A 26,569-nucleotide genomic window follows, 5' to 3' on the forward strand; every position below is an offset into this window, starting at 1 on the left:
CCTAGGGCTGGTCCCTCTGCAGCATTGGATGGTTTCCACTCAGCCTGCCCGTACACACATTGGGATGAAGGACAGAAGACTCCGACCTCCATTCCTACTGGGCAAGGAGAAGGGCAGAGAGAGGTCTAACAACAGCGCATTTTCAGAGAGGGAGGAAGAGGCAGGCCCTGGATGCTGGAGAAGGGAGAGCTGTCAACTCAGACATCAACACTGGGCAGAAGAAGACTTTGTTCAAGGGAAAGGCCGAGAAAATGAGCGCTACGAACAGCATGCCCGGAGCAAGACACCAATCCCCTTCAAACTCCTTCAGGCGACAGGCACCCACGGGATCCCGCTCTGCTTTGCTCCTCATTAAAGGTTTGTCATTACTGTGTTATTTTTAATACATACATAGAGAAAAAGACCCACACGCACATCCATGCGTGCACACGCACACACAAAGGGAAACCATTGCCAAAATATACACTATAGACAGAAGAGTCCGTTCACACTATATATATGTACAGAGTCTCTGGGCGCAGTCTGGCAGCACACAGCCGGGCTGGGGCTGAGCACGGGGTGGGACGGGATGGGTGGAAACCCTTCAGGGCTTCACACACTTCCCCTTCTTCTCCCGCCGTTGCAGTTTCCGAAGGCGACGCGTCCAGGCGTCCCGCCACTGGATGACCAGACTGTTCTTGTCGGCCATCAGTCCCGGCCGGTCGGTGGAGTTTTCGCTGATCCCCATGACCAAGTACTTCTTGCTGATCTGGATCTTGGGGCACTTGCAGGACAGGTCTTTCAGGTGGATCCACAAGAAGTTGTCGCCGCGCTTGACCCGCTCGTCACGGCACTTGTAGACGGAGAGGATGTTGATGGTGAACTTGGCCCAGTTGGCCACTGTCTCCATTTCCAGGATGTTCACCTGGACCACTGAGGGAAAAGAGGGGGAGACACGGTGACGGGGGATGCTTTGACTTGCTCCCCAAAGGAAGCTTTGGCGACGGGAACTGCCTGTCCCCAGCAGCCCCACCTGCCTCATCCATCGCACCTTTGGGAGGGCTGATTCGGGGACGCCTCTCTGCACTGGGTGCTCCCCATCCCCTGGGACATCTGCATCTCCCCCACCCATGGCCAACCTGTGGCTGGCCCTCAGCTGCCTCTGCGGCAAAGCCCAGCGTGCCACAGGGAGGGAGGTCCTTACCGTAGTCCTTCTTGCAGTACTTCTTCATGTTAATCTTGTAGTTGCCCTTGGCTGGCTTGCAGTAGGAATCACAGTCTGCGGAGGAAGAACAGAGGGTTGAGCACTGAGGGGCTTGAAGCACGTGGGGTCCCGTCCCACCGCAAGGGAAGGGGGAACGGGGTGGAGAGGACAGCAGCAAGACCCAGCCTGGCAGAGGGTGGTGGGTACTCCACGTCCCAGTGCCCTCCAGAAGGCTCCTGAGCCAGGACCTGGGCTGCTGCTGGGGATGGGGGTCTGGCAAGCCCAGCTGCCCCCCTGGCAGCTCTCAGGGGCTGGGGGCTCAAACCCCGGAATGAACACTGACACCACATCAGCTGGGAAGAGAAACCAGGTAGCTTTGGGCCCACCAGGCAGGCTGTGTCCCCTCCTGTGCTGACAGTGACAGTGTCCTGCAGGATAAATCAGCACAGGGGCAGTGGAGGGAGCCTAGGGACCCTCCTCCGGGATGCAGAAGGGGATGGATGGGAGAAATGCAGGTGAGGTGGCGATGGCCACCAGGGAGAGCAGGCAAGGGCCATGGCCAAGGAGACTCAACCAGGACAGCTGTGGCCCTGCAAACCTGGGCGACGTGGGGAAAAGAGGACTCGGCACCAACCCCACCATCAGCCCTGCAGGGAGGGGACCCAAAGGAAAGTCTGACCGCATACCAAGGGGGTCGTGATCCTCAGGGGCGACTCAGCCCTCAGGGGCCAAGGTGGTGGGAAACATCCTCATGGGGCAGCACCTCCAGAGACTTGCGCCTCATTTGTGTCCCAAAAGTGGGGAAAGGGACTCAGGCCGGGGGAAGCAGGCGGGTGAGGGAAGCGGTTCCGCTCCACCAGGTCGCTCCTGCTGCCCAAGCATCCCAGGCTCAGGCTGCTCCAGCACAGCCAGGGAGGCCACCAGGCCGTCCTCCACCCCACACAGCATCCCTCCCTGCTGTCCCCCAGCTCCAGGCAAGGCTCATGTCCTCAAGGAGGCTTTTTTTCTGTGCATTTCTAAAGACCCCAGATTTGCATCTCAAGCAGAGAGAGGGCAGGGAATGCCTCTTTCCTTCTCCCCAAAGGCTTTGATCCCAACAATTGCCTGAAGCAGTCCTGTTCTCGTCCTTTCTTTCCCCCTGCCATCTTCCTTTGAACATCTCAATTTGTCTCTTTCCAAATGGCATGTTTTTTCTAAGCCCATCTTTCTTCTTTTCTCTCCCTCTCACAGGTTCTCTCTCTGGCTTGGCCCCACGTCCCGGGACAGAGCCAGCAGTCCCTGAAGTTGTCTTTGTTTGCAGGTTGCCACAGCGATCACTGGGGATGGAGGCGAGGGTCTGGGGGAAGACGGGGGAATAACAGCACCCTGTGCCAAGGAGAAGAGGAGAAAAGAGGAAAGAAAGACGCCCAGGAGCACAAACTCGCCCTGGGCTCTGCTGCTCTCCTTTCTGCCCGGCTCCTTTTTATCTGGGACTTTGTGCCGCCTGTTCCAAATTTGTCATCGATAGAAGCGGCGCAGCACGAAGCTAATTCTTGGCAGAGGGGGGTAAGCCCTGATTCTCGGCTCAGCCCCCCCCGCACTGCCCCTCCGCCTGGACTGGCAGAGCTGCCCTGGCCCCGCTGCATTGCCTGGGACAGCAGTGGTGGCTGCGGAGGGGGCGCAGGGCCTCTCCGTGTGGGGCGGCTGCTGAGTGCACTGAAGATCTCAGCTGTGACACTGAAGGTTGCCCCCATCTGCTGCATCCTCTGGGACACGCTACAGCCCCATCCCAGACACCGCTGCATCCCCTGGGACGTGCTACAGGCACATCCCTGACACACTGCTCCGTCCTTTCCTGCTATGTGAAGGGGACTCTAAAAGGGAGCTCCTGCCTTATTTTGGGGAGTGCCTGGCAGGACGGATGATCTTTTCCTCCCCAAGCAGAGTGGAGGAGGCTGTCGTTTGCCCAAGCAACCGTCCTGACATGTGGGCGCCACCAGACACTTTTTGGGGATGGGTGCAGGGCATGCCCCTCCATGCTTGCTGCAGGGTCCAGCTCGGGTCCCGGCCCTGTGTGAGCCTTCGGTGAAGATGCAGGATTGTATGGGTTTGCGGTGCCCCCACCACTGGAGCCGGAGCTGGGAGCCGTGCCACCGCAGCAGTTTGCCAGCGCCATGCCATGCAGGGCCAGGCAGCGAGAGAAGGCGTCCGAGGGGTGCAGAAACCATCCTACAGCCGGCATCGGTCGCAGCTCCGCCATGGGCTTGCCCAGACACTGGATGCCGTAGTGGAGGAGGGTGGCACAAAACAGGGTGTCCGGCAGGAGGATGCCCAGGGTGGCTGCCACATGGTGCCGAGGCCACACAGGTGCTGAGCCCACGGGCGGTTGGGTGATGGGTGGTGGGACCGGGCTGCAGGGCGGCCTTGGCCAACCTGCCACCCCCCTCGCTCAGCAGTGGGGAAGAAAGAAAAGGAAGAAAAGCAGAAAGAAAACCAGTAACTGCCCTGGGCTCCTGCTCGTGATTAACATCATAAAACTGTGATTCAAAAGAGCCAGAAAATAGTGTTGGGAATTAACAATTTGGGATTAGTCTGGGGATTTTTTTATCCTCGGCTTTGTGCTGAGGAACATTCCTCAAATATAAAATCAATTCCTGTTCAATTTATGTAAGAAACTTGGGAAGAAAAAAAAAAAGACCAAGTAACTCGAAGCATTTCCCTTCCTTGCCTTTGAGCACACGGCCTCCATCATCGCGCGTGGGGCGGGTGTGGGTGCTGTGGCTGGGGAAGTGACCAGGTGGGTGCTGGGGCTGCCGCCCAGCTCAGTCCCCGGGGGGGCGGCTGGGTCCTGCCCGCACCTCCACAAACCTCCTCTCCCTGGACACCCCATCCTGTCCCCACAGGGTCCCCCCATGGCAGGGCTCTACTCGGGGCCTCACGCCCGTGCCTCTCACCAGGACATGGCTATGGACCGCGGCTCCATCCTCCCATGCCTGCTGGGATGCCACGTGGTGGTGCTGGGGAACGGGTGGCAGCTCTTCCCTCAGGCAGGCCCCAGGGAGCCCAGCAGCAGCTCTGTCTGCCCTGCCAGCCCAGCTGAGGCAGCACACTCTCTGTCCACCCCATAAAACCATCAGGAGAAGCTGGATGGCCATTGGAGAAGCCGCTTCATGAGTGCCTCTCCCCTGGCAGCTCCCAGAGCATCCCCCACTTCCCAGCTCCTTTTTAAACTTCCCGGACGTGGCATTACACATGCTGCAGGGGAGTGGAAAGAAGATCAAGTTTAGCCTCTGCCTGCAGCCACCCTCCTGCCCACCCTCCTGCTGTGTCCGTGCAGCCTGATGGGGCAGCCAAGCCCCGTGGAGGGGCTGGGGGATGGCAGAGACCTGCTGCAGCCCGAGGCTGTGAAAGTGTACCCACAAACCCTGAGATGCTGCTGCATCCCCTGGGATATGCTACAGCCCCATCCCAGACACTGCTGCATCCCTGGGATACACCACATCCCTGTCCCGGACACTGCTGCATCCCTGGGATACACTATAGCCCCATCCCAGACATCACTGCATCCCCGGGATGTGCTACAGCCCCATGCCAGATACTGCTGCATCCCTGGGATACACTACGGATCCGTCTCAGACACACTGCTCTGCCCTTTCCTGCTACGTGAAGGGGACTCTAAAAGGGCCCTCCTGCCCTGTGCCACAGCTCGGTCCTGTTTGTGTCCCGGGGAGATCTCAGCCCCTCCACCCCACGGGACCCTCCATGGACACTGGGGGTGATGACTGCCGCAGGCATGTGCCCACTGAACTGCTGCCTGCTGATGCTGGTCTGGCACCAGCGCAGGGTGCAGGCAGCAGCACCCCATGCATGGGCAACGCCTTGGCTGCTGGCAGTGAGGAGCTGGCACACGGGAGGGACGGACAGAGCGGGGCAAGCACCGGGCGATGCCGCACGGACGTGGGAGGAGGTGGATGGCGACTGGCGAGCCCAGTGTGGGCATCCCCGGTCTCCGTGGGGAGAGCATGTGTGAGAGGCGGCAAGTCTGCACATCTGGTTTACTTCTCCTTGCCTTGAAAAAAAGAAGGAATATTTTGTTTTAAGAGAGATGTAACTTAATTAGGTGTTATGGCTGCAAATCTTTTACTGCTGACTTTGAATTCCTTTAAAGCCCTGTTTTGCGCTCTACGAGTTTTGTTACCCTGGGATAACCACACCCCTGTCCCGGACACCGCTGCATCCCTGGGATACACCACATCCCTGTCCTGGACACTGCTGCATCCCTGGGATACACTATAGCCCCATCCCAGACATCACTGCATCCCCGGGATGTGCTACAGCCCCATGCCAGATACTGCTGCATCCCTGGGATACACTACGGATCCGTCTCAGACACACTGCTCTGCCCTTTCCTGCTACGTGAAGGGGACTCTAAAAGGGCCCTCCTGCCCTGTGCCACAGCTCGGTGGACACTGCTGCATCCCTGGGATACACTATAGCCCCATCCCAGACATCACTGCATCCCCGGGATGTGCTACAGCCCCATGCCAGATACTGCTGCATCCCTGGGATACACTACGGATCCGTCTCAGACACACTGCTCTGCCCTTTCCTGCTACGTGAAGGGGACTCTAAAAGGGCCCTCCTGCCCTGTGCCACAGCTCGGTCCTGTTTGTGTCCCGGGGAGATCTCAGCCCCTCCACCCCACGGGACCCTCCATGGACACTGGGGGTGATGACTGCCGCAGGCATGTGCCCACTGAACTGCTGCCTGCTGATGCCGGTCTGGCACCAGCGCAGGGTGCAGGCAGCAGCACCCCATGCATGGGCAACGCCTTGGCTGCTGGCAGTGAGGAGCTGGCACACGGGAGGGACGGACAGAGCGGGGCAAGCACCGGGCGATGCCGCACGGACGTGGGAGGAGGTGGATGGCGACTGGCGAGCCCAGTGTGGGCATCCCCGGTCTCCGTGGGGAGAGCATGTGTGAGAGGCGGCAAGTCTGCACATCTGGTTTACTTCTCCTTGCCTTGAAAAAAAGAAGGAATATTTTGTTTTAAGAGAGATGTAACTTAATTAGGTGTTATGGCTGCAAATCTTTTACTGCTGACTTTGAATTCCTTTAAAGCCCTGTTTTGCGCTCTACGAGTTTTGTTAATTCTGCTAATGGGGAACAAGGATTTTTTTTTTTTTCCCCACTAACTGGAAAATATTTTAAGATAATAATAATAAAAATTATGAGAAGTGGACCCAGGACATTTCACTGCTGAGCGAGTCGGCTGCTTGGGCAGAGAGATCAAAGCTGGACCCCAAAGGCTCCGGGGGGCGGGGAAGGAGAGAAAGCTGGGAAGAGCGATGCAGAGGATGGCAACATCAGCGAAAAGCCTGGATGCACCCAGGGACAGGACCCCAGCAGGGAGGAGCATGGGGAGAGGGGGGAAAACCCAGCACCTGAGCACAGCGGCCCCAAACAATGTCCCCCTGTTCCTGCAGTCTGGCACCTGCTGCCAGAGGCAGGGAGGGAGGTGGGGAAATGGGGGGAGAAGGGGCTCGGAGGCTGCCTGGGGTGGGAGGACTATGGGGCGTTGAGGGACTGAGTGCCCTGCTCACGGGGGGGGGCCTGGGGGCTCCTGGGGCAGAGGGATGCAGGCAGAGGGGCATCAGGGTGCAGGCAGCAGGCGGGGTGCGCCGCTGCGGCCAGCCCTGCCCGCAGCACAAGCACGCTGGAGGCAGGGCGCCCCAGGCAGAGTTGGGCAAGGCTCCTGCCCATCCCCACCTCTGATCCCCCCCCAGCAAAGGGGGCAGCGGGACCCCAACCGGGTCCCCTGCTCCCCCGGCGCAGACTCTGGGCAGAGGCTAGCTACTTTGCATTAAAGATATTTGAGCTAGAAGCCAGAAATCTTAAAACAACAAACCCACAGATAAAACTAGAGGCAGTTTAAGGCAGACCTGCTCCACTAAAACAAAGTAAACACCCGGGTCTCCAGCGAGTGCCATTTATTTTTACGCAGCTGAAAATATCAGACATCACTCTAAGACTGTTCCTATTTATAAAGCACTGGAGGGGAGTCACCTTGATTAACTCTGCTCCATGTGTCACTCTCTGTTTGCAATAAAACCGTCCAAATCCCCCTTTTCCCTCCCCTTTTTTCCTTTTCACAAAGCCTGGCGTTCCCAGCTCCCTCCCTCACAGCAGGCAGGACAGGCAGGGCAAGCAGGGCAGGCAGGAGTAGAGGTGGTGGTGCTCTGCCCTGTCCCGCGCAGCCTCCCCAGCAGTGTTACCGTCACAGACAGCTCAGCTCTTATGGTCATCCCATCGTGCAAGACATGCACCCCACCAAGGACTGGCTCTCCTTCGCTGCCACAGCGTGGAGCGAAACCTCTGCCAGATCCACGCAGGGCTGCTCGACTCACATCCCGATAACACATCCCGCTTCCCGGAGCCTCTGCGGAGCAGGGCCGGGAGGGCTGAAACGTGCCCGTGGGCGCTGGGTGGGCGCCGGGCTGTGCAGCACTCCCAGCCTCTGCATCAGTATATGTGATCTGCGTCCGTATGGGGGCCAGCACCGCTCTGCTCTGTGAGGAGCTGAGCTACCAGCCTCCTCCCACACGTCTTGCCCCTCCACCCCCATCCGCACGCTTTACTCCTTCCATAGCTCCGTACCTTTGACACCCCTTGTTCCAGTCCCCCTCCTACGGCCACCGAGTGCATGCATGCGGCTGCAGGTGCCATGCTGGAAGATGTTCCCAAAAGGCTGAGGAGCACATCACAGGCATGCACCAGCCTGGGAAGGGGCTGTTGGTATTTTCCACCCCCAAGGTGGGGTGGCTGTGGGAAGGAGAGCTGGGGAGAAGGATGCACACAGGGCACCGGGTCTCCAAGGAGTGTGCAGGCTCCCCTGGGATGGACATACCCTGAACAGGGCATGGGGAAGCTCCTCATTAAATATGGGCATGGGGAGCTGGAGGTGCCCCTGCTCTCTTCCCAGGACCACGTGCCATGGGGTAGAGTGGAGGATGGTGCAGGATGTCTATTGCCCCACGGTGACATGCGGGAGAAGACCAAGGGCTTGGGGACTGCAGGGTGAAGGGTGGCCCGAGGGGGAAAAGGGCTGCTTCTTTCCCTAGCTTCTCCCCCTCAACCTGGTTTGGGATCCCTACAAAGGGACAGACAGTGGGATGGCTAGGAACAGCCATGCTAGGGTGCCGATGGGACTGCGGAAGGAGATGGGGGAGACAAAAGCCCTGCTATGGCCCCCTCAGACACACAGCCATGTGTGCCTCTGAAGAGCTGGCATCAGCACAGCCCATCCGCTCCCACCGCTGGTGACCACCATTGTAGGGCACAGAGGTGCCAGGAAGATAGATGAGACAGCAGAGCCTGGCTGATGGAAGAGGGGTGGTGATCGGGGAGGAGATGCAAAGCAGCTGTTTTACCTGTCTGCCATGGCATCTGCCAGGCCATGCTCTGCAGCGCCGGGGAGGGCTGAGCATGGCAGCAGCGGCATAGGGTCCAGAGGCTGGCACACCACTGTGTGGTGCTGTCGGTATGTGCCGTGCCAAGGTGAGAGCTGAGGGCACCTCGGTGGGGCCCTGGCAGCCGTGGCTGGGCTGGAAGAGGGACCATAACCCACCAGTGCAGGCAGCATCCATGCACCCACCAGTGCCCAGCCCCAGCCGAGCTTCTGCAAGAACGTGAGCAAACCTGCAGCATGCGTGGAGACATGAGCCTTGCTGCTCCAGCCTGGGGAAGCCGGGGCGGCTCTTGAGGAGTTCTAAAGACAGCAGCAGAAATGCCTCCCTCACCCGTGCAAAGCCTGCAGCCTGCCGCTGGAGCTGCCCCCCTCTCCCACTGGGTGACAGCAGCAGTGACATCGATCCTCCCATGGTCCTGTGGTCCCATCACTCCATGGTCCCATCAGCCCGCAGAGCTGGGACAAGCAGCTCAGACCCAGACACTTCACTCCTCCGGACCCGGATGGGGCAAGGCCCATGTCACCCATGTCCCAGGGCAGACCTGGCAGCCCACGCGCCAGAACGGGGGCTCCTGAGTCTGCCTGCAGCTGGCAGCCTGACGGACCCCCACCGCCCTGGTGCTGCTCAGAGAGCCAAGGCCCTGTGGAGGTAAAAGGCACCAAGGAGAAACCTCTTGCACTGGCACCGATAAAAGGAGATTAAAAAAAGCCAGACCCCAAGCACGCACTGAGCCGTAGGTGCCATACGCCACAACCCCTGCCATAACCTGCTGAGGAGCGGTGAGGCTCTGGCAGGCTGCATCCCTGCTTTCCTCCTCCACGGGGACGGAGAAACCTTTTCCCCAAGAAAGCCCTGTCAAGCTTTGTCGGTCTCTTTCCAGAAATACATAGGATTTCAAATCTCAGTCATTTTTTTGGCCAAAATTGTCCGCCAAAATTGTTCACCATTAATCTTTTTGCCAAAGGGTTTGGCAGGGCTCAGCCCTTCTCCCTGGTCTGCTGGGGAGAGGGGAGGTGGGATGGGATGTCTCTGGGCAGGGCTGGGGCCGTGGGCTCGGCCCGGGATGCAGAGAACTTACCTGCAGGCGCCTCCGTGCTGGTGACCAGGGAGGTGGGGTTGATGGCAGGGATCTCTGGAAGAGAAAGGGAGAGATGTCTTAAGGAAAGGGGTCTCCAGCTCTGGGGGTGACACCCAGACAAAAGCCCTCCACAAGCGGGGTGCAGAGGGGATTTTGTGGGTCACCTCTGGCAGCTCGCTAAGAAAGATGGATGGGATGAGTCTGAGATGAGACCTGAATATCGCAGGCCATTAAATAGACCCAGAGATGCCCAATTTGAGCTCAATAAATTGGGACAGGCTGAGACGCTGCAACCCCCAAGTGCCATAAGTCACTGCTGCAGAGGACACGTGCTCCAGGGACGGACAGATGAACAGATGCTCGACTGATCTGAGCGTGCTCCGCGCTGCACAGCACAGGGATAAGTGTGGGCAAAGACAACACTTTCTTGGGACTCCTGGCAACAAAACCTGAGGGAAATTCTGTCCTAACCCCAAATCTGGGGAACAACAGAGGGAAAGGAGCCAGCCCCACCAGCTCACCCCCACTGCCACCACTCCAGCAGCGCCAGCAGATTCTGCAGGGCGGCAAGTTGTTCCTCTGCTGCTTGGGTCAAATTCAGACCCACTGCAACAATAAACACAGTTTGTTGCTGACCACAGGATCTGGCCTTGCCCCAGACCTGACCATGCTCAGGGCTCAGCTGGGTGAGGAAGGCAACTTGCTGCAGCTGAAGACATGTCCCAGCAGAGCTGTTTCAGGCGGCTGGAAGCACTAACCCAAGGGGTCTTTCAGAGCCTCCCGGGCTGGGAGGGGCAAAGCATGGGTGCCCGCAGAAGGTGATCCAACCATCATGCCTTAACCACCTCCTGGAGCACAACCCCGTGGATGGGCGGTCCCTCGGCTCAGCCTCCCACCCACCGCAAGCCAGCCCAAGGAGAGCATCCCCTGGCGCTGGCGGGGGTCCCTGAGGGAGGGGAGGGCAGGGCACAGTGGCACTCACTGATGCAGGGGGCCACCGGCGAGCGGCTCTGCTGGTAGCCCTTGGCACAGCGGTTGCAGGTGAGGCCAGTCACGCCGTCCTTGCACGGGCACTGCCCCGTCGTCTGGTTGCAGGTCTTGCCGGCTGCGCCGACAGGGTGGCAGTCGCAGGCTGGATGGGAGGGAGAGAAAAGGTTACATGAGAAGTGATGCACAATGCAAATCCCAAACTGAACCCAAAGTGCCACCCTGAGAGAGGCGAGGAGAAGGTGGGTCTTTCCAGTGCACTGGTGGAAAGCAGCTGCTGGGGCCAGCACAGCCAAGACCCGTGGGTCCAGACCGTGGCCCCATGTGTGCTATGAGCAGCATGGGCAGGAGGGCGAGCTGACGAAGGGCTTGGCCAGGGTACGGCCTCCGCTGATGGGGATGCTCAGGATGAGCCCCTGGAGACCCCACAGCTCACACGGTCACCTATAGCTGCCAGCTGGCATTTAAGGTCTGGACACCAGTAGGACAGTTTCTTCCTGCTCGCTTTGCAGGCTTGTCCGGCCGGTTCTGGGGACAGCCGGGCGTGCGTGCAGGCAGGAGGAGGGATTTCCATGGGCAGCCCCGTGCCTGCTGCCAGCCTTGTCCTGTGCAAGCAAAGGGAGTGGGGCTCACATGGGGCCATGCAAACCCTTGTTCATGGCCAGGGTGGGACTGAGGGCACTGCAGGGACAGAAAGTGGACAGGTACATGCCTGGGTCTGCTCTTTCCCCACCTCAACCCCGGGACGATGCTCCTGTCACAGCAGTAAAAGGCATTTTCTCCACTTGCTCCCCCACCTCTGAGCTTTCCAGTCCATGGAGCTGAACCAACACTGAGCTTTTACACAAACTTCCGCCTTGTTTTGGTTTTAGGATGGTCTGAAGTGGTTCTTCTTGATGCTTCCCAAGCTCATGAGCCTCAGTGCCCATCCTGCCTCCTGGAGACCCCAGCCAAAGGATGTCCCCATTGCTTGCCACCATAGCCTCCCCAGGGGAAGAGCCACACCTGAGGTGGGTGAAAGTTGGGCCTCCATCCCCAAGACAGACCCGAAGTGACTCTCCATCATGCAACACTGGATGATGGACCCACCAGGGGTTGCCTAGGAGGAGGGGTGCGGGAAGGAGATGCTCAGTCAGGAGAGGACCTTCCCATCTGCCTGCCCGGGGCTGGACTGGTTACAAGCTGGAGGAGGTTATCTCAGCCTCCATCAGTGTAAGAGTTGAACGTGATTCCAAAGCAAAACAAAAACATTCCCCCCTGCCTGCCCCCGCAGCCCCCCGATGTTATCGTTTCCCTAATTTTCACCAGATGGGACTGGTGGGAGCACCATGGCGCTGATCCTCGGGCCCCCTCCCGCATGGCCAGAAACCAGAGCAAGCAGCCTCTAATGGGGACCAGATGCTTCATCCTTATCAGATCTTGGCTGGGACTGGAAGCGGACGTCTTTCTGACAAAGATATTTTGGGGACTCAGCTGTGATAACAAATGGCAGCGAGTGAGGGAGTCTTGGCATGACGTAGGGCTGTCGGAAACGCGGGGTCTTTCTTCAGTCACAACAGGCTTGTCTCCTGCCAGGGCGGCTGGCTCTCCCTAGTGAGCCAGGCTTTCCCGGCTCTCCTGCAAACACCCACCATTCAGGTCATCGGGGAGCCCCAAAGGTCCTGAGATCATGGGATGGTCCAGCCCTGGACTGCGAGGACCAAAGCCATCAGTGATGGTCCAATGCTTGACCAGCCTCGGATGACCCATGGGAACAGCACCGCTGCTTCGCCTGGAGGATAACATTGGGCTTAACGCCCTCTCTTGAACCACCGTGCTCTGGGACATTTCAGCTGCTTCAGATGCATCTTGATGTTCTCCCTGTGCCTACTCCACAGGGCTCTTCTGCGTGGGCTCGGCTGGATCCTGCAGCACTTGGAGGAAGCAGGTGCCTTTGACTAGCTGGCAGGTACACCTCTTGGAAACCATCCATTGCTTTGTCTCTTTTCCACTAGCAAAGGCTTGGGTTTCTGTTAGTGGGGCTGGGCATGAATCATCACCCATCCTTATCACCACCCATGCTGGAAAGAGCAGCCCAGTGCTACCAGCATCACCCCAGTGCTGCCCTGAACGAGGGGCTCTCGTGCTACCGCTGGTGCTGGGAGTGCTCCCAGGACCACAGCACCCATCTCCAGCTGGAGAAGTCCAACTCACCCCAGAGCAGCTGGGCACAAGCCCTGCCAAACACCCGCTCGTCTGAGAGACCATGCAGGGAGACCTCAGAGGTCCCTGCAGCCATCACTCCTGCTCTGCATGCACAGCGATAGACAGTCCGTGCCCTAAAAAATTTATGGCCAAAGGCACGCTTCCAGCAAAGATTTATACAAGCGCTTAGCTTCACACGTTATGGATAATCTCTTAGGCCCCAGTGGTGTATTCCTTGTGTAAAGTCTAAGGATGGACATAAATCTCAGCACAATCAGGATCCAATTCATCTAAGCAAATCCCTCTTCATGCGGTGGAAGAAGGCTTTCAAAGACTCTTCATGTTTTACCTGGATCAGCAATTAAGGCAGTTTTGCTCATCTTACATCTGCAACAGATAGGTGTCTTTGGGAGATGAGCTTGGTCTCTGCCAGACCATCCTCTGGCCCCTCACCCCACTGTGGTGGGATTTCCTGCAGTCCCACGAAAATCCATTGCTCCTTCCCACTCCAATGGGAAGAGCATCCGAGGCAGCACTCAGAGCTTACCCCGACCAGTCCCATGTCTCAGCATGGCTGCATCCCACCACTCCAGCTGTAGCATCTCCATCCCTCCTCATCCCGACATGACCCACAGAGAGGGGCTGGCCAGAGCACCCCATCCTGGCACCAGGGAATGCAGGCGCCGGGGGCACAGCACAGCTCCATGCCCACTGCCCACACACCGAGCCCTGCTGCTCGCAGCCCTGCCAGTTGCCAGGATCTGGCCCACAGTGCTTGAACAGTGGATTAAGTCACTAGCTTGGAGCTTAACTCATCGAGCTGTGCTTGCCAGAAAGCATGTCTTGCACCTAATATTGAGGGTATTTTTGAGTCTTAAGGCTTAGCTGCTACTGCTTCACCAGTTTTCATTGGAGAAAGCTCACGGTTTACAGCTTTGTTTAAATTACAGGGATTAATGCACAGCCATTCTTTATTTGACTTTTCAATTACCACCATTGAATTAATCCTGTAGGTTGTTCTGCCTTTTCCATCCTCCCAGCTTTTCCGTCTCGCAGCGTCCAGCAGTGACGCGGCTGCTGGCGGGCTGGCGGCTGGAAGGAAGAGCTCGCCTCCCCGCTCGCCGGCTGGTGGCTGAGGGCTCCGCTCAGTTGCTGGCAGGAGATGCGGGCTTGTGCAAGCTGCAGTTGATATTTTTGTGCCTATTTCAAAGACGTTGCATCCTAGCAGAGACGAACCATGGTTGGATCGTTATTTAGTATAGTGCTTCGGGGTTTGTTTAAATAAAATGTAATAGTTCCTGGCCTCTGGGCTAGTATTTGACCTCCTGAATATGAACTGAGCTTCGTTGCTAGCGCCTGCAAAATCTGCCTTTGCTGGGATGCTCACCTTCTGCCCTGGACCAGTGCTGCGGTGGGTGCAAAGTCAGGTCACAGCAGCTTGCTCCATGCCTGCTTTTAAGGTCTGCTGTCACGAGCCTTGCTTTTTCTTTTCTTTTTTCTTGCAAGAGTGTAGGTATCTGAGCTGTAGGTACAGGACACGTCTTTGGAAAAACCAAGCCCCAAGCTGTCTTGTCACATCTCCGTGTATTTATATATCTCTCTGGCAGCACCAGCTCCCATTCATGGCACTGGGCAGGCAGGCTCCCAGGTGCCAGTCCTGCTCCAAGGAGCTCCCAATCCCAATGGATTCACCACTGGATAAGTACAAGAAAGGGATGGAAACACTCTCTACCCCCCCACCAAAGGAGGGGCAGCCAAAGAAGCAGAAGCATCAGGGATTTTATTATTAACTCAGTTCCCTGAGGCAGAGCCAGGAACTGGCTCCCAAGACCCAGGGTACCACCTTTACTGCCAGATCCTCCTTAACATATGCACCATAGCGGGGACAGCCCTTGTGCACATGTTCATCTGGCTGGGCTGAACCTTTGCAGCTTTTCCAAACCATGGGCAAACCCTGCCAGCCCTCCGGAAGCAGCACCCCCAGACCGGGCTGGCAGAGACCTGCCCGTGGCTTGGCACGGGGCCGGGCCGGGGAGGGAGGTTTGTCTGCGAGGGGGGACCTGCCACAGCACCCCACTCCTCCACAGGCCAGGCATCGCTCGCTGGCCTTTCTCCTGCACAGCGGCATCAGCCTTCGCCCTGAGCACCCCGGGATGCTCTTGCCCACCCCGTCCCCTCCAGAGGAGCCACCTTGAATCTGGGATGCTTTCCATCACCTTAATGCTCCACAATTACTGCCCTGTGAGGATGGTGGAGCAGGACTTGCCCTGGCAGACCGCAGGCTGCTGCCTGCATTAGGCAGGCGCAGGCAGACGGAGGCAGCCAGGGCCCCTCTCCTTCCTCCATCCTCAGCCCTGAAAACGGAGGGACCTGAGCCACGGCACGGGTAGGAAATGCTGCGCCCGCAGCGTCCCCAGTCCCGCAAACCCGTCCCCAGCTCCAACCCACATGTCGAGCTGGGCTGTATTCAGTTACCCTCCTCCCTGTTTCCAGCACCTAGCCAAATCTTGCTTGCTTTATTTATTATTGTTTTTTTGGTAAGTGCTCTCTTCCCTGGCTAGAGCAGAAACTGAGACCTCAATGCCCAGCACAGAGGTGGCACTGGGGATCCCGGGTCCCACAGGGAGGCGAACGCCTGCAAGGCTTCCACTGTGCTTGGGATTTTATCAGATGATTTTGGTAGCAAAAGTAGAAGGAGCTGGTGAACCAAAGGGGAAAAGAAACCCCTCGTTCAGGGAGGGGTGGGGAGGGTGCTGCCTGCAGAGGATGCGAGGCGAGGTGGAGGCGGCACAGCTCCACAGCACCCCACAAGCCCCGGTGCCAGTCAGGGTGAGCCGGGGCTGCCCGCGAGCCCTCAGCACTCGAGGAAAATACTCATGGAAAATGGGAATTTTGCTGCAGCTGCCTCAGTCCGGTGGTGCTGCAGCAGGAGCCGGGGGCTGCTGCCATCCCTCCCCGGCCTCACTCAGGGCCAGGACACCTCCCAGGAATGGGACACGACCCGGGATGCATGCCTTGTCCTGCCTCCTTCTTTTCCTCTCTCCCAGTGCCTCCCAGTGTCACCCCAAGGATGCTGGCCCCTGGCACCGCTTTGGGACCCGGCTGCCACCTGGCACAAGCCCCATCAATGGGAAACCCTTGCTGCTGCCGGGGGGCTGCCATGCCCATAGCCATAGCCGTGACATGGCTTGGCCAAGGCCATGAGGCTGGGAAGCAGCGTGTAGTCCCCCGGGAACATGGGCTGCTGAGGTGGGACCTGCCAAGTCAGCTGCTCAGGTTATTAAAAATGATTAGCTTGCCATTTGCTAACGAGCCGGCTGCGGGCAGGGCTCCCCCTGCCAGCGCCCACTCAGCTGTGCTCCCGCTGCCGCCATGGCGTCGGTCAAACATGGGAAGTTTCTCCCTTTGCTCTATCCTCTTGACCACTCCTGTGGGAACAAGGATGGAGAGAGGCAGGGGCGGCTTACGCAGCACGGGCAACGGAGGGATTTTACCATCCCAGACCCAAGTGAGCCGTACCTACAAACAACACTAATGCACCCGAGAGGGGAACCCCAAAAGCCACATCCTTCAATTCAGGTCTGTTGCCACAACATTAATGGTCTGAAACAAGCTTCAGCAGTTCCTGTAGGCCCTACATAAACATGCTAGCATCGTGTCCTTGCAGCAGCGAAGGTGCTCGGTGCCCACGCGGTTGCACTATGCACCGGAGGGAGACACCACGCTCCCTTCCAGGAGGTACTTGCAATCTAAGTTGGAGAAAAGGGGATCAGGGATGAATTCCCAAGCCTCAGAGCAGCTGTGGCCAACATCTTGCCCGCTCCAGTGTTTCAGCTTGGATCCCGCCAGTCCCTGGGGACGGGCAAGGTGTTTTCTTATCTCAACTTCTTTGGTGAAACTATTGTTTTGAGGCTTCACAGAGGAAAAAGGCTCTGCAGAGGGGGCTGAGCAGGGCGAGATAAGAGAAACCAGATGGGCTTGGCCAGGAGCTAGAGGAGGGAGAGGAGAGGTACAGGTCCCATGACATTTGGCACAGGCTGGGGACCTTATGAGGTCAAGCTGTGGCTTGATGGCTTGGAACCAGCATGGCTCCTGGCCAGCTCGGGGAAAAGCCACCCTGCCCACAGGCACCGGAAGCCATGGTGCTCAGCATCTCCCCAAAAACAGGTCCCAAGAGCCACCCCATAGCTGAAATGCACGCCATGAGGTCCTGCACTGCAGTCCAGCAGGGAGATGGAAACCTCCGTCAGCATCCCCAGCCCTCCGAGGCAGGGAAGCCACTGCGGGTCATTTTGTCAAGTAGCTTGAACGCCTCCAAGCGTGTCTGTGACCCAGACAACATCAGTGCCAGAGATGGGTTTCCAGCACATTTAGTCATGCACCTTCTCCAGCACCTGCCCAGCATCTCTCCAAACATCGACTGCGGAGACCGTAACTGCAGCCACACCAGGACCCTCCTGGAATGGATGGGGCTCCCGGGAGCCTCCTAGCTCCCTGCCTGTCATCCTCCCCATCCCTTGGGGAGATGCTGGGTTCAAAGTGATGTCCCTGCCTGGTGCCCTCGGGGTGGCAGAGCTGACCAGGGTGACGGAGGCTGGAGGTGACCTGCAGCTGCCGGAGGGAACAGCTGGGCTCCGAGCAGAGCAGAGGGATGTCGCAAGGATGGGACGGAAGAGCAAGGAGACCAAGAGAGATTATATCACCCATGCTGCCCACATGGAGACCCCCCAGGTACCTTTGCAGGCCTTGCGGTCTGTGATGGACTTGCTGAGGTCCCGGTAGAAGCCCTCCTTGCAGTAGTGGCAGTGCCGCCCCGCAGTGTTGTGCCGGCAGTTGAGGCAGACGCCGCCACTCTTCCTGCCCGAGAGCTTGTACAGCTCCATGTTGAAGCGGCAGCGCCGGGCGTGCAGGTTGCAGTTGCAGGCTGCAAGGGAAGGGGAGAGGGTGAGGGCTGGAGGCGAAACCTGGGAACCCCCCTGGGTGGGCTGGATCTGCCCCGGTGCCCTCCGCTGTTGCTGGGGGCCAGGGCTGCCTGCGCTGGGGGAGCAGGACGGGCAGGGCAGGGCACGGCACAGCCGGCCCCAACGTGCCATCCAGATGTGCAGCATCCGACGGTGCCGGGAGGTCAGGGCAGAGGAGAAAGGGCATGTGTAGGGACGGGGCACCACTCGGCTGAAGGCAGACAAGTGTGGAATGGAGGGGTGCAGCCGGGGCATCTGGCAGTGCCAGCCGGGCACCTGCAGCCCCACCATCCCCCCTGCCCCTTCCCCGGCAGCTGGCTCCAGTGACAGAGCCCGGCCAGCCTTTCGGCAGGACCACCTGCCTCGTGCCAAGGGGTGCAACAGCATTGCCCCTGCTGCCTCACAGGGTGCCATCCTCAGCGTCAGCAACAGAGCCCCGAAATTCCTTATATTTAAGGCTCTACCCTGTGCATGCATGCGCACACACACAAAGAAGCCCACATAGCAACCCGTGCGTGCACATGCACACGTGTGCACACACAAATATGCACAAGCACACACACAAGCTCATGTGCACATCAGCACGTACGTGTGCACGTGCATACACACAAATGGGCACCTAAACATCCACATACCATTACATGTGCACACATACGTGCACACATGCACGTGCATGCACACAGATGTGCACAGAAATATCCACATACCGTTACACGTGCACACACACAAATCATGCACACAAACATGCATGCTCACATGTGCAAGCATGCACATCCATACACATGCTCACGTGTGTGCATACATACACATGCACGAATATGCACGCACAGATGCTTGCACATGCGCATGCACACATGCACACTACTTTTTCACTAGCCACAGGAACCATGCAGCCCCCCCTGCCCGATTCCACGTGTGCGAGATAAAAAGGCAAAGCAATGCCCGTTCCTGCTTAACACTCTCGCAAAAAGATAATGGGAACAAGATTTCCTTTGGCAAAACGCGGCACCCTCCTCCCCCAGCCCCGGCCCCCTCCCCATGCTGGTAAATTGAGGTTGGGTGAGAGTTTTTCCAGGCGTACTGTGAAATTCATTAACGTGTCAGCCCAGATTTAACTGCTTAGGCCTGGCTTGGCGGTCGTGTGAAGTTGCCTCCCCCCCGGCCGGCACAGCGCCGGTGGGAGCTTCAGTCCGCGCAGATCAAACGCTCCCTCGCCTGCCTTGTTGCTCCGGCCTCAGAGACGCTGGGGGAAGAAAGCCGGAGCAAACCCCAACCCTAAAAAAGGGCCTTTTCGGAAGCTTAAATGATTTGAGCAAAAGGTTGGTGCCAGCCTCAGTGCTGCCGGCACCACGTGCTCAAACCCCAGCTCCCCCCGGAGCTCCCCTGCGTTATGAGATTAGTGTAAAAATCACATGGCAGGCATCAAAATAACACTTGGGCATGGCGGTAGGTGCCTATGGGGGCTTGTGCCTTTTGAGCTCATTTTTTTTCCCCGGTGCCGGTGAAAAATAGGGACTTTGGAGGCAAATTCTGACACAGGGCTAAGTGCTGGGATGCGGCACCTGGAGGGAGAGCAGCAGATACTGCCCGTGGTCCCAGGCAGCCTAGGATGCTGCTGTGCCAGGGATGCCGACGCTCGGCCAGGCTTTGCTGGGGCCAGGAGAGATGCGGTGAAGAACCCCAACATGCAGGCTGCTCTTGCAGTCACCAGATAACGGGACAGGCACAAGCCGGGGTGGTTCATGCCACTGAACTGAGGCAGACACACATCGGCAAAGGAGCAATTGTTGGGAGGCAGAGAGGCCTTGTTATTCCCTTGCATCACTGAAAGACCAGTTGGGTCACCCCAAAAGGCAGCTTTGCTGTCCCACTGGGCATGCTCGGGGCTGCCCCCGCGAGCCCCCGGCTTCCTCTGGGGAAGGAGAGGGGACGGCAGCCCAGAGGGGAGGCGATGGGCAGCAGAGGAGAAAGGTCAGGTAAATGATTCGCCGCCCTCAGCGCGGGTCCCTCTCTGCCTCCAGTTTAATTGGTGAGAGAGTAACTGGCCGGGGCCTTTTCACGGCATCACCGACCCTGCCGTGGGCTGAGGGCCCTCCTGGCTGGCACGTCCCCGTCAGCCCCGGGGCCACCTTTCCCTGGGAACATGCTGCAGATCCTCCCGAAGCTGGCTTTTGGGGAGAAACCTCCTCTTGCTGCCCAGCACCGTGCCCTCTGCCTGCAGGCAGCGACGCTGAACGCTCTGGGTTGTTGCTCCCAGCCCGGGCTGGGTGTCAGCAAACTGCCGCCAGCTTAGCAGGAGCCAAGCCGAGATTTTGGTGTGATCCCGGCCAGACGACATGGGGACCTGGCTGGGCTTGGCCACGCTGGGATGGGTGGCTGTCCCCTGCTCGGGGACAGGGTCACACCAGCACGCGTGACCGTCCCCTCACCCCCCCGGCGCAGCGATCCAGCGCTAATCGGGGCAGACGGGTCCCCCTTCTTACCCGGCTAAATACTTGCACTGTTCCTCAGTGCTGACTTGGTTGCAAGCTCTGTCTGTCTCCCGTTAATCACTAATTAAAGGCTTGAATGTTCCCTGCTGTTTGGGGTATTAATAAGAATTTAATTGCACAGTTTGGGGCTAATTACGTGGTAGCTTGCTTCCGCCCTTGTACAGTATGCCCAATTAAACAATCATATGATCAATTAAACAATCACAAGATCTAATAATTTGCAATAATAGACTAATTAAACATCGACTCCTTGCAATGGAGTAACCTTCTGTCCCCCTTTTGATGGTGTTTGAACCCCTGCCCAGGTCCTGGCCGCCCCACAACCTCTTCTGCTCTGGGCTGCTCTGGATGGAGGAGCCCGGGGCAATGGCACAAGGGGCTTTGGGGCAGGGACCCCACCACAGGACGGGCAGTGCCGTGCACCGGGGCACACGTGTGGCAGGCAATGGAGCCTGTGGGACAGGAGGGGGGCTCGCTGCCCCTACAAGTTCCCTGGGAATAATTAGTGAAGGCAGCTGGCTCAGTGAAACCCTAGACTGGCCGGTGCTGCCAACCCACAGCGGATTTGAGCTACGCCCCTGCTTTGGCTGTAGGAGAGCCCGGCTGGGACAGCGGGGCAGGATGGGGCTGCACCTCCACCCCAGGACGGGAACCGAGACCAGAAAAGCCCCTTCCCTCCCATCCGCACTGTCCCTCCATCATGGGGAAGGTGTTTGGAGAGAGGGGCCAGGGCTTACACCTCTACTGCCAAGAAGCAGGAGGAAAAGCAGAAGCGAAGAGCCCTCCCCGAGGGGCTGCGAGCTGAGAACAGCGGTGCGAAGGACAAGGCTGAGCCGCTCCAGCCCCATCCCGGGAGGAGCAGGACTCAGGATGGTCAGACAAGTTTTAATCCCCTCCACCACGGTGGCTGCCTCCCCCCTGCAACCCAGATCTGCTGGGATGCTGCACCCCATGGGGAGCAGGTGCCCAGGCAGGGGTGGCAGGGGGATGCTGCCCACTTGCGCACCTCCAAAAGCCATCGCCTACCCCGAACCACTCCCCCCTGCTCTCCCTGGGGAAGGACTGTGGCTGGCGCTGCTGGGAACCCGCCGGTTCCCAGCACATCTGCCGGGGAGAGGGTGAGGAGCATCCCGCTGCGGGGGATGTGGCAAGGGAGGGGGCTGCAGATGCAACTGCCAACAGGCCACCAGCAACACAGATCCTGCTCCACGGGGTACAACAGCCCAGGCCAGCTCACTGGGGGATTTCTGAGATAATTTTTGCATGGGAAGCATTGAGATAGAAAAAGAGAGCAAACATACAGGAAGGGGCAGAGGACACAGGGGAAGCACATGGGATCCTCTAAATCCCATCACCGCTCTGGGAATTGGTGTTTTCAGGCACTGGCATCCCCGATTGATTGCCACAGCCCCCCAGCCCGAAGCGGAGGGAGCAGCAGCCAGCAAGGTCTTCCCAGGAGAGCGCAGCCCCTTCCCTGCCGAGCCCCCCAGATCAAAGCGAGCCCCATGCATTATCCCGGTGCTCTGGGGAGCGCTCCCGCAGCGGCGGCCACAAAGGGAACAAGAGCTCCCGCATTACCAGCGAGTGCATCAATTACTTCCAGTGGCTGCCTTGTGCTAATCCGCTTCCCCCCCTTCCCCAGGCCGGGTGTTTCAGGGACAGCTTGCCGAGGGGGTGACCGGGCTGCCCCGAGCAGCTCCACGTGTGCAGGCAGGGACCAGCAGCGGCGGTGGGAAGGAGGAGGTGTGAGTCTGCAAGAATAAAGCTGATGCATCACCTGGGGGGGCTCAGGATTTCAGCAATCGTGCTTCCACTGGCTGCTCTGCCAGGATTATCCTTCACTGAGCCTGACCCAGGCTAAAAGCTGGGGGACACACATGGATGGGGACACGTCTCTCTCTTTCCTGCCCTTCTCTTTCCCCTGTTTTGGGCAGGGCACACCAGAGGGTACACAGAGCATCCCATTATTGGCAGGGCAAGCTCCCTGCAGGACACGCAGCCCTTTTGGGGTATCGGGAGAGCCCCCTGTGCCCATGGACCAATGGCACCGCTCTCTAACCACCAGGCACAGGGCCACGCACCCTGCGGCACGGAGCTGGCACCATGCCCTCTTGCCAAGTCGGCAGCGTGGCAAATCCACTGTCACCGTCCTGACTGCAACATCCCCAAACCTGCCTGCTTGCCAAAGTCATGCTGACCCCCGTAACACTGCAGCATGGCGATGTCCCCACGAACGCAACGGCCACCCTACGGCAGCCGTGGTCGGGTCACGCCCCATGCCGATGCTCAGACCTCAGGCGTCACTGGGCTGTTTCACCTCTGCATTTCCCCATACCAGCTAGAGGCAGAAATTCTTGTGAAATAAGCAAGGTTTGTCCTCACCTCCAACTGCGTGGATGGATGTCCCAGCACCGTGACATGGTGCAGGACACCAATTTGTCCCCATGCCGGAGCAGGCAGAGACTCCCGTGCACTGGAGGGGGACAAACCCCCACACAGGGCGCTGGGGAGCACAGAGCCAAGAGGTGACATCCCAACACGACCTGAGGCTGTACCAGCCCCGTGGCTCCATCCAGATCCACTTTTGGGGTGCTGCAGCCCCCTGACCCTGACCCTCAGCCGGCACTGGGCTGCCAAGCTCCTGCATCCATCCACCCTCCTCCTCACCGCTGCCTGGCCATGCATGACCATCCACCACCACAAGCCAGCATTACCAATGCCAGGCCGCAGGACCAGAGTCCGAAACCCCGCAGCCCCTGGGCTGAGCAAAGGGAACTTCCCGGGCGGCCTCTCCTTTTAATTGGTGCTAATTGCTGCGTCTGTTCGTGCTGGCTGGGGAGATGTCATTGTTGAAAGGCACAGAGGGGAAGGCTCGGGGAGCTAATCCAGCTTTCAGCCACTAAGCCCTTCGGAGGCGGGCGATGGAGAAGCTCTTTCAGGTCCCTTCAGAGAGGGCACAAAGCCCAAGAGGGGAAAGGGAGAAAGAAGGGGAGCGAATCAACAGGAAAAACTACTTTCACACGCAGCTCGGGGAAGGGTCTTTGTGCTTGGGGCTTGTCAGGGGGGAGCTTGAAGGGACCGCACCACACCCCCACCTCCTCTGCTCTCCCTCGTTTATCTTTTCAGCCCCATCTGCCAAAAGGGTGACGCAGCTGGGGACAGGGATGCTCAGGAGCACGGCCTTGCAGAGTGGGACCCTCACCCTGCGATGGACAAGATGTACAGACAGACAGGAGATCTGCAGATGATCCCCCAAAATGAGCTTACTCCGGTTTAACCCCTTTTGTGCTGGTAGGGCCACCTCCACTGTCATCACGCTGCTTTACCAGAGGATTTGGCAGCAAGGAGGATGCGGCGTGGGGTGCCACAAGGGAGGAAGCCATCGGTTCGGGGTCCTCCTTTTGTCCCAGGGGGTTTCCATGGGTTCACCCACCAGCCAGAGCCCTCCCCTGCCTGACCTGCCAGCAGCTGGAGAGAGCAGCCGTGGGCAGGGTGTGGATTTGAGGGTTTGGTTTTTTTCCCCCGAGCTTTGCTCCAAAACTTTGCTCTGAGACAAGCGGGAAAGTGCGAGGGCTGACACATTCCCACAGGGCGTGAGGTGGTTTAAAGCATCGGCTCCGGCACTTGCTTTGAATCTGCTGCCTTTTTAGCCATTCTTAGAAGAAATCTGCTGTAACATACATATATTTAAGCCGACAGCTGGGATCTCAACAAGACATCGATCACAAACACTAACAAGTCCCTCTGACCTCTGGCACATCCACTGAGCCTTTCAGGGGTTGATTAATGGTACGGCTTTCCGTTGTCTCCATCCTCCCGCCACCCCCTGGGACTTGGGCTCTGGTCCAGGAGGAGCGAGAGGCTGTTCCTCCCTCTCCCAGACCTTCACAGGGCTCTGGCATCCCCCAACCACATCCCAAATCAGGACAAAAGGCAAAAACCTCCACCAAAATCCCACAAAGATTCACGAGTGGGACAACCAAGCGATGCCAGTTTGACGTTTTGGAAATGTTTCATTTCGATGACAATATTTTTAACTCATGGAAACCTTCGTAAGGACAGACAAGCTAAAACCGCCACGCAAAGTGCCATGCCAGACTGAACACAAATGATAAAATGTTGAATTGGGGTATCTCAAGTATTTCCTTAATCTCTGCCAGGTTTTGCTGCCTGCTCCCTGCCCCAAAGCACATCTGGCAGGGGACCGCCATGACTCCCCCTCCCAGCCCAGGGACAGCTGGTTTGCTGCCCAAGGGAAACACCCCCAGCCAGGCATTCCACATCCCACACTGATGTTTGCTGATGAACTGGAAGACACCGGTGATTTTTTGGAGGGTTTTGGTGCTTTGGCTCATGGCCACACCACACTACCGCACCTCCGGAGGGGCATCCGCAGCAGGGACAGGGCAGATGCTTGAGCCCTTCCCAGCCCTCCAGCGAGGGGGATGCTCCCCAGCATCTCTGGACAAGCACACTCCATTGCTTCAGCTCAGCACCCATCACTTCCTCCCCCAATGACCTGCTTTGCGGTTTCAGCCCCGGAAAAAAAAATATTTAAAAATCACTTACCCAGACACTCGTTGGCCTCACGGGCGCTGGCCCGCTGCCAAGGCCGGTCGTAGTGGAAGGGCTTGCAGCGGTCGCACTCGGGACCCTCCGTGTTGTGCTTGCAGTCGCACACCAGCTTCTGCTCCTTGTCCTTCACGCAGCGCGCCGCATGCCCATTGCACTTGCAGCGCCCGCCGACCTGCAGCTCCCCCACCGCGTAGTAATAGGGGGTCGAGCCGGTGCCACCCTCTTCCTCACCACCATCCCGACCACCCAGGTCACGGAAGAGATGGGGGCGGCTAAAGACCACGCGGATGTCAGTGGCCGTCACCCAGTCCTGGAGCACGGGGCTACTGTCGAAGTCCTGGGCGGAGGGTCGCCCGTCGAGGGTGCTGAAGGCAATGAGCCCACCGGTGAGGGGGTAGAGGTCGGTGAGGCCATCAGTGCAGAGGGCCTCCTGCTCGTTCTGCTTGGTGACGGTGGCTTTGCTGGGCTTGCCGTAGATCTTACGGCACTGGGAGGAGTAGTACTGGTATGGCACCCAGGTCTTGCCGTAGTCCATGGACTTGAGGATGGCGGTGGACTCAGGCCGGGGAGAGCAGAACTGGAGGCTGACGTAGACCACCTCGAACTTCTTGCCGAGGGAGAGGGTGAGGGTGACGTTCTGGGGCGAGTGGTGGAGAGTCTCCGAGCGCCAACATGTCATGTTGGAGGCGGTGTTGAGGTCGGTCAGGTAGGCAGGCGGGTGGGCTCGGCGGGGGTCCGAGGCATTGCAGTGCCGTGTCGGGGGCTTCCCACACGTGCTGGAGGCTTGAACCTCCTTCCCGAAGGCAGCGTTGACGAATTCAGGGATGCAGCGGCGAGGAGCGCCGCTCTCATCGTAGCAAGGGTCTGGGGGGGTCTGCTGGGCCACGAAGGGGTTCACTGTCTGGGAGAGGCCCAGCATGGCGGTGGTGAGGAGCAGGCGCAGGAGCTGCAGGACCTCCATCCTCCCGGGGTGAAGGAAGCGGCTCCTCCCTGGGGCAAGAGCAAAGAGAGTGAATGGCACTGGCAACCCTGCCAGGAGCGGCAAAGCCGCAGCACTGCCCATGCAGGGAGGCTGGTAAGGGATGGGGAACACCCCCACGTCTGGCCCTCGACCTGTGCATGCCTTCCCACCCCACATCTACTGATGCAGCATCCTGGGAGCGGGGCAGGGAAGCGATTACTTTGCGGTGCCTTATGCACAGCAATCCCTCGCCGCTCGTCAGCAGGAGTGAAATACTGTGGGAAATGGCAGAAAGAGCTGAGCTTTGGAAGGAGGAGGTTGAAAGCAGGGTCCAGCCCTTCCCTGGCTTCTTACGAACTGTCTTGGGGGCAACAGGAACATTCACGCCTGCCAGCAGCCCTGGCTGTCACACACAGCTCAGAGACCCCCATCACCACACAGCTGCTGAGGAGAGGTGGCAGGGAAGAGCTGGGGAGACCTTTCAGCTGTGACAGTAGCTGCAAAACCCACCTTATCCAACCGCAGCCTGAAACAGCTCCTGCCAGTGTGGGAGAAAGGAGCAGCAGCAAAAACACCTTGTGGGATGTTTTGCAACAGGCAGGAGCTCACCAGGATGAAGCCCCAGGGCTCAGCCAGGGCTGGCACCACTTTCCCTGCCATGCCACAGCCCCGGCAGCATCCTGCTGGCCACGGACACGGT

General features: G+C 58.7%; 1 protein-coding gene across 1 annotated transcript; it reads right to left on the minus strand.

Moving 5' to 3' along the window:
* Window positions 1-583: 583 nt before the first annotated feature.
* Window positions 584-25,872, minus strand: NTN3 (netrin 3). Its single transcript, XM_009277240.2, has 6 exons — window positions 24,903-25,872; window positions 17,616-17,804; window positions 10,692-10,841; window positions 9,710-9,763; window positions 1,184-1,258; window positions 584-912 (listed from the first exon to the last, which is right to left on the minus strand). Exons 1-6 carry the CDS (start codon window positions 25,867-25,869, stop codon window positions 584-586), a joined length of 1,764 nt encoding a protein of 587 aa, XP_009275515.1. The 5' UTR covers window positions 25,870-25,872.
* Window positions 25,873-26,569: the final 697 nt, after the last annotated feature.

The sequence above is a fragment of the Aptenodytes forsteri genome, unplaced genomic scaffold (genome assembly GCF_000699145.1).
Source record: "Aptenodytes forsteri isolate BGI_AS27 unplaced genomic scaffold, ASM69914v1 Scaffold26, whole genome shotgun sequence".
Classification (NCBI taxonomy): Eukaryota; Metazoa; Chordata; class Aves; order Sphenisciformes; family Spheniscidae; genus Aptenodytes; species Aptenodytes forsteri.

Bases quoted from the DNA above. Each gene is read 5' to 3' on its own strand.
- NTN3 (XM_009277240.2), bottom strand. From the start codon at position 25,869: ATGGAGGTCCTGCAGCTCCTGCGCCTGCTCCTCACCACCGCCATGCTG. The intron at 17,805-24,902 runs GTAAGTGATTTT...CTTCCCTTGCAG, and splicing joins TGAGGCCAACGAGTGTCTGG to CCTGCAACTGCAACCTGCAC. The intron at 9,764-10,691 runs GTGAGTGCCACT...TTTCTCTTCCAG, and splicing joins GCCGGTGGCCCCCTGCATCA to AGATCCCTGCCATCAACCCC.